Source organism: Budorcas taxicolor, chromosome 9 (genome assembly GCF_023091745.1).
Source record: "Budorcas taxicolor isolate Tak-1 chromosome 9, Takin1.1, whole genome shotgun sequence".
Classification (NCBI taxonomy): domain Eukaryota; kingdom Metazoa; phylum Chordata; class Mammalia; order Artiodactyla; family Bovidae; genus Budorcas; species Budorcas taxicolor.
Window position 1 is genome coordinate 26,000,841 of NC_068918.1, and position 16,642 is coordinate 26,017,482.

The 16,642-nt window shown below is 41.2% G+C and overlaps 1 protein-coding gene across 1 annotated transcript; it reads left to right on the forward strand.

Annotated features, from left to right (window-relative positions):
• Positions 1-11,461: 11,461 nt before the first annotated feature.
• Positions 11,462-15,036, forward strand: TSPYL1 (TSPY like 1). Its single transcript, XM_052645505.1, has one exon. The coding sequence runs from the start codon at positions 11,549-11,551 to the stop codon at positions 12,845-12,847; it is 1,299 nt and encodes a 432-aa protein (XP_052501465.1). The 5' UTR covers positions 11,462-11,548; the 3' UTR covers positions 12,848-15,036.
• The last annotated feature ends 1,606 nt before the right edge of the window (positions 15,037-16,642 follow it).

Consider the following 16,642-nt stretch of genomic DNA (forward strand, 5'->3'; position numbering starts at 1 on the left):
TTATTAAAGTATAATTATGCTATATTTATTGATCTATAATTTTTTGTATGTTTCTAATTTAACATGGATACTTTCCCAAGTCACTATTTGGGATACATTTTATTCTTTCTTTAGGCTTCCCTGGTGGCTCAGAGGTTAAAGTGTCTGCCTGCAATGCGGGAGACCTGGGTTCAATCCCTGGGTCGGGAAGATCCTCTGGAGAAGGAAATGGCAGCCCACTCCAGTATTCTTGCTTGGAGAATCCCATGGATGGAGGAGCCTGGTAGGCTACAGTCCACGGGGTCCTGAAGAGTTGGACACGACTGAGCAACTTCACTTTCTCTTATTCTTTCTTTAAAGGTTATGTAACATTCAATTATTTATATATACCATATTTTATACACCTTTTCTTCTACTGACTTTAAGTTTGTTTCATTTGTGTGGGAGAAGCTCATGCAATGGACTGAAGGTTTGTATCCCCTAAAATTCCTATTTTTAAATCCTAACCCCTAAAGTGATGGTATTAGGAGGTGAGCCCTCTGGATGGTAATTAGGTCATGAAGGTGATGCTCTCATGAATAAGAATCTTGTCACTGTTTAGTTGCCCAGTTGTGTCTCACTCTTTGCGACCCCATTGACCATAGTCCACCAGGCCCTTCTATCCATGGGATTTTCCAGGCAAGAATACTGGAGTGGGTTGCCATTTCCTTCTCCTAGGGATCTTCCCCACCCAGGGACTGAACCCAGGTCTCCTACATTGGCAGGAAATTCTTTACCGCTGAGCCATCAGGGAAGCCCAGGTGAACAGCATTACTGCCCTTAGAAAAGTGACTCCAGAATGCTCTTGCCTTCCACCATATGAGGATACAACGAGAAATCGGCAGTCCGTGAATAGGAAGAGTGCTCTCACCATGTTAGCACCCTGATCTTATACTTCCAGCTCCTAGAACTATGAAAAATAAATTTCTGTTTGCAAGACACCTAGCCTGTGGTAATTTGTTCAGTTCAGTTCAGTTCAGTCGCTCAATCATGTCCAACTCTTTGCGACCATATGAATCGCAGTACGCCAGGCCTCCCTGTCCATCACCAACTCCTGGAGTTCATCAGACTCACTTCCATCGAGTCAGTGATGCCATCCAGCCATCTCATCCTCTGTCATCCCCTTCTCCTCCTGCCCCCAATCCCTCCCAGCATAAGAGTCTTTTCCAATGAGTCAACTCTTCGCACGAGGTGGCCGAAGTACTGGAGTTTCAGCTTTAGCATCATTCCTTCCAAAGAAATCCCAGGGCTGATCTCCTTCAGAATGGATTGGTTGGATCTCCTTGCAATCCAAGGGACTCTCAACAGTCTTCTCCAACACCACAGTTCAAAAGCATCAATTCTTCGGTGCTCAGCCTTCTTCACAGTCCAACTCTCAACATCCATACATGACTACTGGCAAAACCATAGCCTTGACTAGATGGACCTTAGTCGGCAAAGTAATGTCTCTGCTTTTGAATATGCTATCTAGGTTGGTCATAACTTTCCTTCCAAGGAGTAAGTGTCTTTTAATTTCATGGCTGCAGTCACCATCTGCAGTGATTTTGGAGCCCCCAAAAATAAAGTCTGACACTGTTTCCCCATCTATTTCCCATGGGACCGGATGACATGATCTTCATTTTCTGAATGTTGAGCTTTCAGTCAACTTTTGCACTCTCTTCTTTCACTTTCATCAAGAGGCTTTTTAGTTCCTCTTCACTTTCTGCCATAAGGCTGGTGTCATCTGCATATCTGAGGTTATTGATATTTCTCCAGGCAATCTTGATTCCAGCTTGTGTTTCTTTCAGTCCAGCATTTCTCATGACGTATTCTGCATATAAGTTAAATAAGCAGGGTGACAATATACAGCCTTGACGTGCTCCTTTTCCTATTTGGAACCAGTCTGTTGTTCCATGTCCAGTTCTAACTGTTGCTTCCTGACCTGCATACAGATTTCTCAAGAGGCAGGTCAGGTGGTCTGGTATTCCCATCTCTTTCAGAATTTTCCACAGTTTCTTGTGATCCACACAGTCAAAGGCTTTGGCATAGTCAATAAAGCAGAAATAGATGTTTTTCTGGAACTCTCCTGCTTTTTCGATGATCCAGAGGATGTTGGCAATTTGATCTCTGGTTCCTCTGCCGTTTCCAAAACCAGCTTGAACATCAGGAAGTTCATGGTTCACGTATTGCTGAAGCCGCTTGGAGAATTTTGAGCATTATTTTGTTAATAGAAGTCCAAATGATTAAGACATCTGGTCTATCCCTACTTTAGTAAGAATATATGATTAGGATTTCCTTTGGTTTTATTTCTTACAAACTTTCTTCCTTCAACCCACTGTCTCCCTCAATCAATCACATATTTTCTGAATGGCCGATTATGAAAGAACTGGCCTCACATACCAGCCATATTTTCTTCATTTCTCATTCATTCCTCAACCCTGCATCCTGCCCCTCTACTCTTCTGAAATTTTTCTTGCTAAAGACACCCATACCCACATAGTTGCCCAGTTCAGGAACTTTTCTTCCCAGTCTTCATCTTACTCAACATGGCTGCATCTTCTTAATCCTGGTTTCCTGAAGTCCTTTCCTCCCTTGTCTTTTGGGATAACATTCTCTTCTGGTTCTCCTCCTACATCTAACAGCTATTTCTCCATTGTCTCTGTTTCAGTTTTCTCTGCTTGTCAACCACATTACCTGTCTCTGTCATGTCAGTGTACAAAGTTCTATTCTTGGCTCATCCTTTTTTCTCCTTCTACATGTCTTTCTGGTGTTCTCATCCTCTCTGATAGTTTCAACTATCAGCTATACATTTCAGTTCAGTTCAGTCACTCAGTCATGTCCGACTCTCTGCGACCACATGAATTGCAGCACGCCAGGCCTCCCTGTCATCACCAATATGCTAAAGATGTCCAAATATATCTGTAGGCCCCGCTGTTCTCCTGACCTACAAAGGCCCAGATTTATTCTTCAGTATCTCCAAAGGGGGACCTTAGATTGACAACAAAACTCTCCTTGTCTATAGCTGGAAAACTCAGCAGTGGCCACAGGACTGGAAAAGGTCAGTTTTCATTCCAGTCCCAAAGAAAGGCAATGCAAAAGAATGTTCAAACTACCACACAATTGCACTCATCTCACACGCTAGTAAAGTAATGCTCAAAATTCTCCAAGTCAGGCTTCAGCAATGCGTGAACCATGAACTTCCAGCTGTTCAAGCTGGCTTTAGAAAAGGCAGAGAAACCAGAGATCAAATTGCCAACATCCTCTGGATCATCGAAAAAGCAAGAGAGTTCCAGAAAAACATCTATTTTTGCTTTATTGACTATGCCAAAGCCTTTGTATGGATCACAAGAAACTGTGGAAAATTCTGAAAGAGATGGGAATACCAGACCACCTGACCTGCCTCTTGAGAAATCTGTATGCAGGTCAGGAAGCAACAGTTAGAACTGGACATGGAACAACAGACTGGTTCCAAATAGGAAAAGGAGTATGTCAAGGCTGTATATTGTCACCCTGCTTATTTAACTTATATGCAGAGTATATCATGAGAAATGCTGGGCTGGAGAAAGCACAAGCTGGAATCAAGATTGCTGGGAGAAATATCAATAACCTCAGATATGCAGATGACACCACCCTTATGGCAGAAAGAGGAAGGAACTAAAAAGCCTCTTGATGAAAGTGAAAGACGAGAGTGAAAAAGTTGGCTTAAAGCTCAACATTCAGAAAATGAAGATCATGGCATCTGGTCCCATCACTTCATGGGAAATAGATGGGGAAACAGTGGAAACAGTGTCAGACTTTATTTTTGGGGGCTCCAAAATCACTGCAGATGGTGACTGCAGCCATGAAATTAAAAGACACTTACTCCTTGGAAGGAAAGTTATGACCAACCTAGGAGTAAGTGTCTTTTAATTTCATGGCTGCAATCACCATCTGCAGTGATTTTGGAGCCCAAAAAAGCAGAGACATTACTTGGCCAACAAAGGTCCGTCTAGTCAAGGCTATGGTTTTTCCAGTGGTCATGTATGGATGTGAGAGTTGGACTGTGAAGCTGAGCGCCAAAGAATTGATGCTTTTGAACTGTGGTGCTGGAGAAGACTCTTGCGAGTCCCTTGGACTGCAAGGAGATCCAACGTGTCCATCCTAAAGGAGCTCAGTCCTGGGTGTTCTTTGGAAGGACTGATGCTAAAGCTGAAACTCCAATACTTTGGCCACCTCATGCGAAGAGCTGACTCATTGGAAAAGACCCTGATGCTGGGAGGGATTGGGGGCAGGAGAAGGGGACAATAGAAGATGAGATGGCTGGATGGCATCACCGACTCGATAGACATGAGTCTGAGTAAACTCTGGGAGTTGGTGATGGACAAGGAGTCTTGGCGTGCTGCAATTCACGGGGTGGCAAAGAGTAGGACATGACTGAGAGACTGAACTGAACTGAACTCATGATTTCTCCCCTCTTGTCAAAACCTGATCCTCTGCCGATCTTCCATAGCTTAGTCACATTTCCACCCATCCTTGAGGTCCAAACTAAAAAAAATATTCAACTCCTTGCCCATCTTCATATCTGTTTTTAATCAGTTTTTTCACTGTTTATCTGAAGTAATCCATTATGTTACTACCACATTTCTAAAGAAATATTCATCAGTCCTTGTCTGAACCATTACACTTCACAACTAATATCCTAGCCTTTAGCCACACAACTTTCATTTTATTGCCAATTAAATTATTATCTGATATAATGTATGTCAGTCCCCTGTTTAAAGACCTCTAACATTTCCCAAGAGTCAGAGGATTTTAAGATGCATATAATTATATATACTATATGAATATAATAACATATATTACAAACATATACACAGAAGTACATAAAGGCTGTTAGTCATTAGACTCCATTTTACTGAAGCATCACCCCTCACTAATTGTCCTCTTTCAGTCACTCCTCAAGCTGTCTGGGCGCTTGAGTCCAGGTCTTTGCTCAGGGTATTTCATCAGCTTGTAATTCTCTCTCTCCCTGTTCCTAATAATCTGATTTTTCTACTAGGACTCATCTCAAAATTATTGATATCTCCTCTGTAATAGTTCTCCCAGCCCTCTCGTCAGTTACAGGAATACAAACTTCAAGTTCTGTGCATTCACAACCCTTAGCTCACACCTCTCTTGTTCCATTTATCACCTGGTATTGTAATTATTTGTTTCTGTATCTTCTCCACAATGGCATAAATCCCTAATGAACTAAGTTCACTTCTTTGTATCCTATCACACAGCGCTGTGTCTTGCAGGTAGTATACACCAACAAATATAGTTGAGTTTACTATTTGGAAAGACCAGATAGTGTGGTCAGGTCTCCAGCCTGTGCCTCCAGTCTACTGTGCTCCAGGTGACAATGCAGATCACAATGGTGACTAGATAATTTAGCAAATTTAGGTTGGTTGCTCTGTTTACTTTGTCACATTAGTAACATAGTTCTAGGATCAGCATTTTATCAGCAATTTCACTGGGGATGAACCCAGAAAACTTTCTCTCTTTGGAAGAGAAGAAAGCAGTTAAGATGATCGTGTTCAATTTTTAGAATCAGGGAAATGTTTTCAATGAAAGACTACATAAGGGGTAATGAAATGCTAAGTGGAAAGGATGAAGGTTATCTTCCTTTTCTCAGAGTAAGTTAGCATTACTTCCAAGTTGGACTTCATGTATTTCTTAACAAATCTTTATTTTCAAAATTTCCTCCTGAGTACAGATAGTAAAAACTAACAAAATATTTATTGACTAGAGCTCTCTGGGATATAGTAGAGGTCAGGGAGGCCTGGTGTGCTGCAGTCCCTGCAGTCGCAGAGTAGGACACGATTTAGCAACTGAACAACAGCAAGAGCTCTTTTACCCTTCAGTTCATTCATCACAAAGGAACTCTTTGAACTTCGAATCTGGAAATACTGTTAAGTTAGATATATCAGCAGTAGCAGGAGGTACTGTTTCTTAAATCTGTCCCACATTTAATAAATGCTTCCACTGAGGGCACTTGTCTCCTAAAAACCGTATGTTCTGTTTAGATTTATACAGTATAGTTTGCATGGCTGTTTATGCTAGATTTCAGTGTGGAATCATTCAATCAATGCAGTAAACACTGCAAGAAGATCCTCTGACTGCTAGGCATGGAAAATGCAAACCCTGGCAAAAGCAGTTATCAGCAAACAGGCTTAAGTTCCCTGGTTATTGCCTAAGATTTAAAAAACACTCAGAAAAGCAACATGACATAGTAGAAAGAGTTTTGAAGACAGGCAAACTGGGCTTATATCCACACTCCATTACTTACTAACTATATAACCTCAGGCAAGTCACTTGACCTCTCTGAATTTTCCTAATCTTTTCAATAAGATAAATTCTACCTATGTTAAACAAGAGATGAGATAATTTCTATCAATGATCAAATGAATGAATGATAGTCACTTTCCAACCTTCCACATTTTAGAAACAGATGTGCACAGAATGACTTGCTTACAAACCAAAGGAAATTTTAATACACAGTCTTAGAGCCAAAGAATTTATAAGGCAGAAGTCTCAACTAACAGATGAAGTGTTAATGAAAATCAAAATATTAAGTTATATACTATAATATGAACTTTTCATATTGAATTAATTTTTATGCCAAAAGTAGTAAATGACTGATGAAACTTGTTTTAAAACTTGTTTATTCATTATGACAGTCTGGTTGTTCTAACAAGGCTCTTTGACCTTGGGACTGTATTTAAAAAAATAACTACTATTCTTGTAACTTATATATGACCTCTGGAGTTTAATTAATAACCACAACACAAATTCATGGGAACAATATTTAAAGAGTTTATCTAGAAAATGCAAAGAAATATTTTTCCTGTATATGAAATTTCTTAACCTGAGGCATTTGAGATACTAGATGCTTTCAAATATAAAAGTCATATTTATTTAAAGGGCTTTACTGTCAATTTTTGGTACTGTACTACAAATCACTGACTTATATTATTTTTAAAATCTATATAATTATTTCCATTAATTGTTTCACATATTTTCATTTTATTAAAAATGTTTTTCACCTTACTAAAAATACAGTAGGAGGTCATTCATCAGGCACACATTTTTGGGTTACTTAAATAATTAATGTAATTACACAGATTTTTCAAGTAATTCTGCCTGAATTTGATTCCTTTAGTTTAAGTACTTTATCTGAAGGGTAATGGCTCACTTTGGCAAACTATTTTAAATCTATAAGCTTTATAGTAAAGGATTTGGATTGCATAATATTTGGATTCTCTTTTTGGTAATAAGTGAGCCAATAGACAAGTACTTCTAGTGAGAATACTTACTCCCAAAGTAAACACACAAAATTTTTGGTAAAAAATAAATGTTAACCGAACACATTCATTTTACCAAATAATTTTTCTTAAGATCTTTATAAAACATAAGTCTGCAATCTCTGTGGTTTGGCATTTTAATTCTAATCCGCCTTTTTTCTACCACCTGATGGTACCGTATGTATAGAACAGCACTGTCCAACAGAACTTTCTGCCATGATGAGATGTTACACACGGTCCAGTGCAGTAGCCATTAGCGAGATGTTGCTACTGAGCATCTGAAATGTGGTGTGACTGATGAACTGAATTTTTTATTTTAATTAATTTAAATTTAAATAGCTACATGTGGCTACTGACCACTACATTGCACAGTGTAGGGCTAGAATGCATGCTGAGGTATCTGGAGCAAGCAGTGGGCCAATATGCTTACTATGTCCTCATGCCCCATCTCCTTCTCAAGCTCTTCAACTCTTATCTACCCCCTAGCAGGATACAAGTTAAAACTCATTTCCTTCGTGAAGCTTTCACTGACCACTCTAATACACATGCATGTCTCTCTCTTCTGAACTCCTAAATACTTACCTGTTTTATAATGGAATTTAGTACCTGGTTATACACCATGGACCACAGTTTACTTTTAATGTATGTAAATTTTAGCATAAAAACAATACAAATAATAGTACCAGCTTCTACTCATTGAAAGGTTATAATGTTAAATATTTTATACACATCTTATTTCATCTTTTTAAAATAATTTTGCTTATTTATTTTTTGGTTGTGCTGGGTCTTCTTTGCTGCACAGACTTGTCTGTAGTTGTGGCAAGCAGGGGCTACTCTCTAGTTGTGGTGTATGGGCTTCTCTTGGCAGTGGCTTCTGTTTCTGGAGCACGGGTTCTAGGGCACTCCGGCTTCAGTAGCTGTGGCCTGAGGGCTCAGTAATGACAGTTCATGAGCTCTAGAGCACACGCTCAACCATCACGGTGCACGGGACGGGCTTAGTTGCTCCATGGCATGTGGGATCTTCTCAGCCCAGGACCAGGGATCGAACCTGTGTCTCCTTGGACACATTGGCAGGTGGATTCTTTATCCCTGAGCCACCAGGTAAGCCCTTATTTCATCTTTTTAATAGGCCTCTAAAGCATGTGTATATAAACGTAAAATTATAATCTCTATTTTACTTATGAGGAAACTGACTCAGAAAGATGAAATTATTAGTCCAGGTCAAAACAGCTAGTCGGGGGAACTCAAATTTGAAACCAGGTGCATGACTCCAGCAATACAGGGTAGGGACTTTTTCAGAGTAGGCACATTCATATGAGATTCTTTGGCCTGAGCTGATTACTGGAAGCCATAATAAACAAAGCTCAGTTTGTGTGAGAAAATTAATTGGTAACCATAACAGCTTAAAGGGAATAAAAGATTATGATTCAATTTAAATAACAAGAGTATTTCACTTAGAGTGAGAGAACCAAAGTTCTGTCATCATAATCTATCAATACCACTTTCTTATAGACAAGTTGCTCCCTCTAGTGAAAAGTGATGGGAATACCATACCCTCAAATATTCAAAGGAGAAAAATCTCTGCAGAAGCTATACTTTCCTAAGGGGTCTTTTGGTTATTTGCGGAGGTGAGTTCTATATATTACAAAGAATGGAGGTTGTTATTGGCTTTCATTAGGTGGGGCTTCGGTGCTAGATACCATGCAGGAGGTCTTTATCAACAAAACACTGGCCTATTTCTGAGAGGGAAAACCCATTTATATTTATCTGAGCCTGGAAGTTAGCATCACTTTACATATAAAAACAAAATATTTTTGCACTGTTTTACTATGCAATGAAATTTTCCAGGAAGGAAACTATGGCATTTCACCTGACAAAACACTGTCAGTTGTATAGTATTTAAACATCATCCATGATGAAAGAGAAAGAAAAGGGAAGAAAAACACTGCCAATTAAGCTAGGACACAATATATTCTTATACATAATTTTATCTCTATTTAAATGGTTCCTTTAGACATATTTAGACGTAAGTCAAGTGCACACTTGGACACCTATAAAGGGGGAAAAAACAAAATAAATTAAGGTATTTCTAAAACTTCTTTGTATTCATAAGATTTTTGACTCAGAGTTGTTAACATCCATGTTTTTCAAAACAAAATTATTCTCTTGCCACCAAATATTTTGATGATGCTGTATTTGTTAAAACACTGCTCAACTTGTGTCTAGGTTTTTTCCAAAGCCACTGACACCAATTATATACATTTTGACATTGGCACTTTTTTGAGCCTTCCAAAGATATTGATGGTTGAAGGGGTTGCTGCCAGGAAAAACTTGAGCCACACAGAGATGCAACCAAACTTCAACCCAAGGAATATCCCTTTCATACTGTTCTAACAAATTACCACAGACTTAACAGCGTTAAGGTACACAAATTAATTATCTTACAGGTTTGGAGGTTAGATAAAATCAAGATGCGGGTAGGGCTGCGTTCCCTTGGAGGCTCCATGGGAAAATCTACTTCCTTACCTTTCCAGCTTCTAGAGAAGCTGCCTTTATTCTTTGGATCTTTGTTCCTTCCTCCATCTTCAAATCTTTTTTCTCCCTCTTTTTCACTTTCTCACCTCTGCTCTGGTCATCAGTTTCACACTGACACTCCCATTTCTTTTTACTGTAATTAAACAGGGTCCACCCACCAGGATAGCCCAGCACAATCTTTCAATCTCCTGATGCTTAACTGAAACATACCTACGGAGTCCTTTTGCCAGGTAAGATAAGATACAGGTTATGAAGGTTAGGTCATGGACATTTTAGGGGGCCATTATTCAGCGTACTATAATAGAAAAAAACAACCACCACCCCAAAACATTTGCCTCTTTCACATCTTGAGGTAACTAACCAGTTTTAAAACTGGTATCCAGCCATCTGTGTTCTACTCAAGGCCATCTTGGTTTTCCATTTTAACTGGCTTTTCTTCATAAAAATGGAGGTGGATGGCCCCTCTACCAGTAATTCTCCGAGGTCCCCTAGCTCTCTAACACCAGTTTTCCTCACAAGTCAACAAACTAAAACAACCAAAGACACTGACATCCCTTTTGAAAGAACTCTACAAGCTAATCACCATGAACAGATACTTCACCAGAGCCAACTTTTACTACCTTTTTTCAGAACTAAACTTGTTATTAGATTAATAAATTGATGGGGCTGGAAATAGCTTTTCTACTTCCTGCAGTGCCGGGCCGCGGAGCGAGATTCAGCAATTGATTCTGACTTAATTCCTGCAAACATCAAGCAAGCAAGCTCTTCTTTGATAGATTATCAAGGTAAGGCTAGCAAGGAACAATATGCATGAATGACTTTTGTGGTAAAAAGTCGTTCAGTAGCTTTTTCTCCCAGCGATGTTACAGTCCAGAATATTTTCACTACCCGAGAAAAGGGAAACATTTTGCTATTAATTTAGTTAAAAAATAAAGAGAATTTTGCTCCTGCCCATCATGGAGTAACAGGGAGGAGATATACCCTCTTGCCTACTGCTACTGCTGCTAAGTCGCTTCAGTCGTGTCTGACTCTCTGCGACCCCATAGATGGCAGCCCACCAGGCTCCCCCGTTCCTGGGATTTTCCAGGCAAGAACATTGGCGTGGGTAGCCATTTCCTTCTCCAAAGCATGAAAGTGAAAAGTGAAAGTGAAGTCGCTCAGTCGTGTCCGACTCTTCGTGACCCTATGGGCTGCAGCCCAGCATGCTCCTCCATCCATGGGGTTTTCCAGGCTAGAGTACTGAAGTGGGGTGCCATCGCCTTCTCCCACTCTTGCCTACAAAACCATAAAAACATGTTTTCAGACAACAGAAAGCAGTGTAGTACTGGGATCCTTACAATTAGCCCAGCGAACAATGTGGAGGTACTTCCAGATGCACTGCCAGGAAGGGAGGGGGGCGGTGGTCTCACTGCTTCAGACTCTGATTACGAGCCACATATTTACGTAAGTAAATTCGTAAAAATAAAGCTAACACTCGTAAAATTAAAGTGAACACTCGGACCGTAGGACGCCTGGTAAGCCATCCCAGAAGCCGCGAGTTCTCGCGTCACATTGAGATCTACTGCCCTGACGTCATCCTCACGGAGTCACTCGCGAGATTAGAGAGTGGGTGGCACGAGCGAGCAGTTTTCGTCAACCGCGGCTTCTGAGAGGAAAACAGACATTGGCCTTCGGTTTATCTGGGTGCTGCCGACATGAGCTGCCCAGACGGGGGCGAGAGGACCCCTCTCCTTGAAACCCACAGCCTCAGCACATCCGACTGTGCCGCCGGAGCTCCGGACCCTCCCCGGTGCCTGAAAACAGAGGCGTCACAGGTGATGGCGGAGACGGGTGAGGGGTATTTCGAGGCCGTCGCGCTCCCACCACCCCAGCTTCCAGAGGAGGAAGGCGCACCCCCAACTGCTCCCCTAGATCCAGGCTATGCCGGTACGTTCCAGATCCGAGACGGTGGGGATGGCGGTTACGTAGCGCCCGAAGCGGGGCTAGAGCCGGCTCCGCCTCCTACGGAGGGCCTGGAAGCGGCGTCTGTGTCCCTGACAACGGACGACAGCCTGGGAAATGGCCGTCAGCCCGGAGAGCCGCAGGGCTTGAGTCGAGAGAAGCCGCTAGAAACTTGTGGCGCGGAGAAGTTGGGGTCTGACTTGATGGCGGAGGCGAAGGCTGAGGAAGTGAAGACTGAAGAGGGCCCTGTCTTCTCGGTCGCAGTGGATGAGGAGGTGGTGGGGAAGGAAGGAGCGAAGGAGGAGGAGGGAGTGGAGCAGGGAATGGAGGTGGAGGAGAGGCCAGTCGGTGAAGAACTAGAAATGGTGGAGAACAGAGTGGTGGAGGAGGCGGGGCATCGGCCCCTTCGTATGGATCTCCGCATGAACCCGCTGGAGGCCATCCAACTGGAACTGGACACTGTGAACGCTCAGGCTGACCGGGCCTTTCAGCAACTAGAGCATAAATTCGGGCGGATGCGTCGACACTACCTGGAGCGGAGGAACTACATCATTCAGAATATCCCGGGCTTCTGGGTCACTGCCTTTCGGAACCACCCCCAGTTGTCTCCCATGATTAGAGGCCAGGATGCAGAGATGTTAAGATACATAACCAATTTGGAGGTGAAGGAGCTCAGACACCCGCGAACAGGCTGCAAGTTCAAGTTCTTCTTTCGGAGAAACCCGTATTTTCGAAACAAGCTGATTGTCAAAGAATATGAGGTTAGAGCCTCTGGCAGAGTAGTGTCTCTTTCCACTCCAATCATATGGCGCCGGGGCCATGAACCCCAGTCCTTCATTCGCAGGAACCAAGAGGTCGTGTGCAATTTCTTCACCTGGTTTTCAGACCACAGCCTTCCAGAGTCTGACAGGATTGCTGAAATTATCAAAGAGGACCTGTGGCCAAATCCACTGCAGTACTACTTGCTGCGTGAGGGAGTCCGTAGAGCCAGACGTCGCCCAATAAGGGAGCCCGTGGAGATCCCCAGGCCCTTTGGGTTCCAGTCTGGTTAAACTTTGCCGTTGGGAAGGTTCCTGCACAAGGTCCCTTTTTGCCTCTTAATGGACCTGCGCTTGGGCAACAGATACGGATATGTCTTCTAACCACCCCTCTCTCCCCCAACTTTTTTCTCTGACATTTCTGGAGCCTTTTTCCTCTGGACATTCAGTTCTCTCAGCCTCAAGATTGAGACAGTCATGGCCATGCTCCTTCATTTCCACATGGCCTTCGTGCTTTTCTGCATTAATATCACATGCTGCATGGCCCGTGATTCATACCACTCCTAAATAAGCTTGTAATGTAAATTGTATAGTCTTTATCTGCACTACTTGGACCCTGTTTGTTCCCAGAGCCTCCGGTTTGACTCATATCTAGAGGTATTTGTCTAGGAGGCCATTCTACCCATCCTGATCTCTGCAGCACAGGCATATAGCCTGTAGACAACTGGGCGTTAATGACATCAAGGGAGAATTGCAGTGGGCCACTGGGCCTGTATGATTTATGTGACTCCATTGCTCTTGTTGCACCTCTGGTCACGTACTGTTGCTGCCTGCTACTGGCTGTTCCCTTGACTGCTACCTACTGGATGGACATCTGCTAGAACGTTGTCAGCCCCACTCTGGTTTCTGGTAAACAATCTCCAGGTTTCCTGCCAACACTCAAAAGACCCTTCCATTTTCCCCAAAAGACTTCTCTATTCCTCAACTCCCCCCTCCAACCTCCGTTTCCTCCACTCCCATCATCCAGAACCCTAATAACTGTCAGGCAAGTGGTTGAGGTGACAGGTTAGACTTCTCAGGGCAGGTTGGCCTAAAGATGGTGTCCATTCAAAGTACCAGGCTTTCTCAGTCTCTAGTGAATCACTCAAAAGCTGGGTACCTCTTTGTGCCTCCTTTTTTCATCCTGAGCGTAATTAAGTGCCAGAGTGGCACCTTCTCCGTTGTCTCTGTACTGTCTTAAATGGTAGCTCATAAGCATATGCAAATCAGGTCTTTTAATTTGGCTCTCCATTATTTCAAGGAACAGGCTGTCTTGTTTAATAGATTGCCAGAGCTCTTACTTTCTTCTCTCTTCTGCATCTTCCACCCCCTTTAGCAATCTAGAGGATTTAAAAGGAGACAGATTTAGATGAAAAGTGCTGTCTAGGCCATAATTGATGGAAGAATTAAAGATATTGTGATGAGTGCCCAAAGCAAGAGAAACTGAACAGATCACAGATAGGCAAAAATGAGCCAGGTTAAAATTGAGCCTGAAATTAAGACAGAGTCTTCAAGGAGGTTCAGTGGTGATGGGAGAAGAGGTTCTTTTCCCAGAATTAACAGGTGAGAATTGAAGGGGGTTAGAATGTTAAATACATTACCTAGAAAAGAGTTGTGTAAAAAAGGCAGCTGAGTACTTTATCTTGTTTTCATTTGACTTAATTTATAAGGAAGGTTAGTACTGCGTGCTTTATTTCACTAGTATTTAGTAAAATCGTGTTATTTTCCTTGTTTCTGGTGACTGGGAAAATTGAGCTATACAGGCTTTATTTTGCTTTCAATTGAGAACATTTGGAAAAATCTGCTATATCTGTATGATATAGACACTTAAATGAATATCTAGTGAATTTCAGCTTGTTTCTGTTAATAAACTGTATGCTTAGAAATATAATCTGTGTGACTTGTTCTTGTCATATTCTTAATACTTTGGAAATTGTCTTCATGAAAAAGCCTACTAAAAATATGTGGCTTAATTGTCTGTCTTCATAATTGCCTGGTTAACAGCTTAGTAATTCATGTGTCCTTTCCTAAATAGCATAAATACTTGTGAAGCTGCTCTGTCAAATTGAAAGTGTACCATTGATATATTTGTCTTTCTTTATATGCATGATGGTAAAATAAAAGCATGTTACTTGCTGGATTTCTTATATTTCACTCTGCATGTAAATATGCATGAAGAAATTGTTCTAGGCGATGGCAGGTTATGAAATTAACTAAAGTTCTTAAATGGATACAGTAGGCATTCTCCCAAAAGTAAGAGGGGCTTCTCTGGTGACGCAGACAGTAAAGAGTCTTCTGCAATGAAAAAGACCCTGGTTCAATCCCTGGGTCAGGAAGATCCCTGGAGAAGGAAATGGCAATACACTCCAGTATTCTTGCCCAGAGAATTCCATGTGCAGAGGAACCTGGCAGGCGACAGTTGCAAACTGTCCATATGGTTGCAGAGAGTGGGACAGGACTGAGTGACTTAACTCTTTCACTTTCAAAAATAAGAAAATGAGGATCACTACTGTACCTTCCAGTGCAGGGAGGTTTGTTGTTGTTTTATTTAAAATGTTAACAATTTTAACTTCTTACTCATGATTTCATTTTTTTCCATACAGCTTGTGTAGCATCATCCCCCTTTCACTTATCCCCAAGTCATTCAGGCTCTTTTTATTCACTTTTGCATTTAATAAGCAAACATGCCGAGAGTTCTTATCATGAGTTATATACTTTTATATCCTTATACTTTCTCAACTCTAGAAACTTGTTTGTTCTTTTCTTCAACTTCATTACCTTCTGTCTGTGTCAAATCCTTTAAGGCCTGTCATAGGTAACATTTTTGCCCTAACAATTTTTCTATTCTAAATATTTCTTTATAAACTTGGTATACTTTGTAGGGATGTATGTTCTAGAAAATAACGTAATAATTCATTATAGTGAATTTTGCACAGTGATACAGTAAAATACAGAGATAAACTTTCACAAGTTTTTCACACCTTCCCTTTCTAATTTGAAAGCTTTGTGAAAATAGAGATAGGGTGTCTTTTACTTATAATGTTTGCCCATAGTTGTTACCAGATAGATACTAATATTTATTGAATGACAAAATGAATAACTCAAATGGAAAGAAATAACAACTTAGTACCCAGAAAAGACTTTTGATGAGGTAGTGGAAAGAAGAAAACAGTTTTTAAGACATTTGTAAAACTGATGTCAACAAATTTGCAGAGCCTTTCTTAAATTTCATGTTTAAATAGAAACGGTCTAAACACTAACTTTTCACTTGCCATTTCAACAGGGCATTACTTACTTAACTTTGAGTCAACTTTTGTGTGCTTTGGTTTTCTACATTTTAAGGTGACTGTCACACTGGGGATAGAAGAGGTTAGACTCTAGACATGTGCTGTCTAATAATAGTCACTTGTTACCAATGGCTATTGAGCACTTGAAATGTGGTTAGTCCAAACTGGAATCTGCTCTAAGTATAAAATATATACTTGATTTCAAAGACTGAGTGTGGAAAAAAAGGATGTAAAATATCTGTTTTTATATTGATCACATTGAAATACTTTTGATAGGTTAATATATATTAATAATTTCCCCTACTTAACCACAGAGAGTGAGACATGACTTAGCATCTGAACAACAACATTTAAAAAAATGGCTGACAGTAAATTTTATATAGAACAGCATGGTTCTAGACTTCGTGATGAATATGTCAGAGCATATAAAAAATATCTAAAATGTAATTTTCTCCCCATGAAATTTTTTGTGACTTTCAGTTCAGTCGCTCAGTCATGCCTGACGGACTGCAGCACGCCAGGCTTCCCTGTCCATCACCAACTCCCAGAGCTTGCTCAAACTCATGTCCATTGAGTCAGTGATGCCATCTAAGCATCTCATCCTCTGTCATCCCCTTCTCCTCCTGCCTTCAATCTTTCCCAGCATCAGTGTCTTTTCCTCAGTTCTTTGCATCAGGTAGCCAAAGTGTTGGAGTTTCAACTTCAGCATAGGTCCTTCCAGTGAATATTCAGGAGTGATTTCCTTTAGGATTGACTACTTTGA

Excerpts from the sequence above, each read along its gene's own strand:
- TSPYL1 (XM_052645505.1), top strand. The coding sequence starts at position 11,549 with ATGAGCTGCCCAGACGGGGGCGAGAGGACCCCTCTCCTTGAAACCCAC.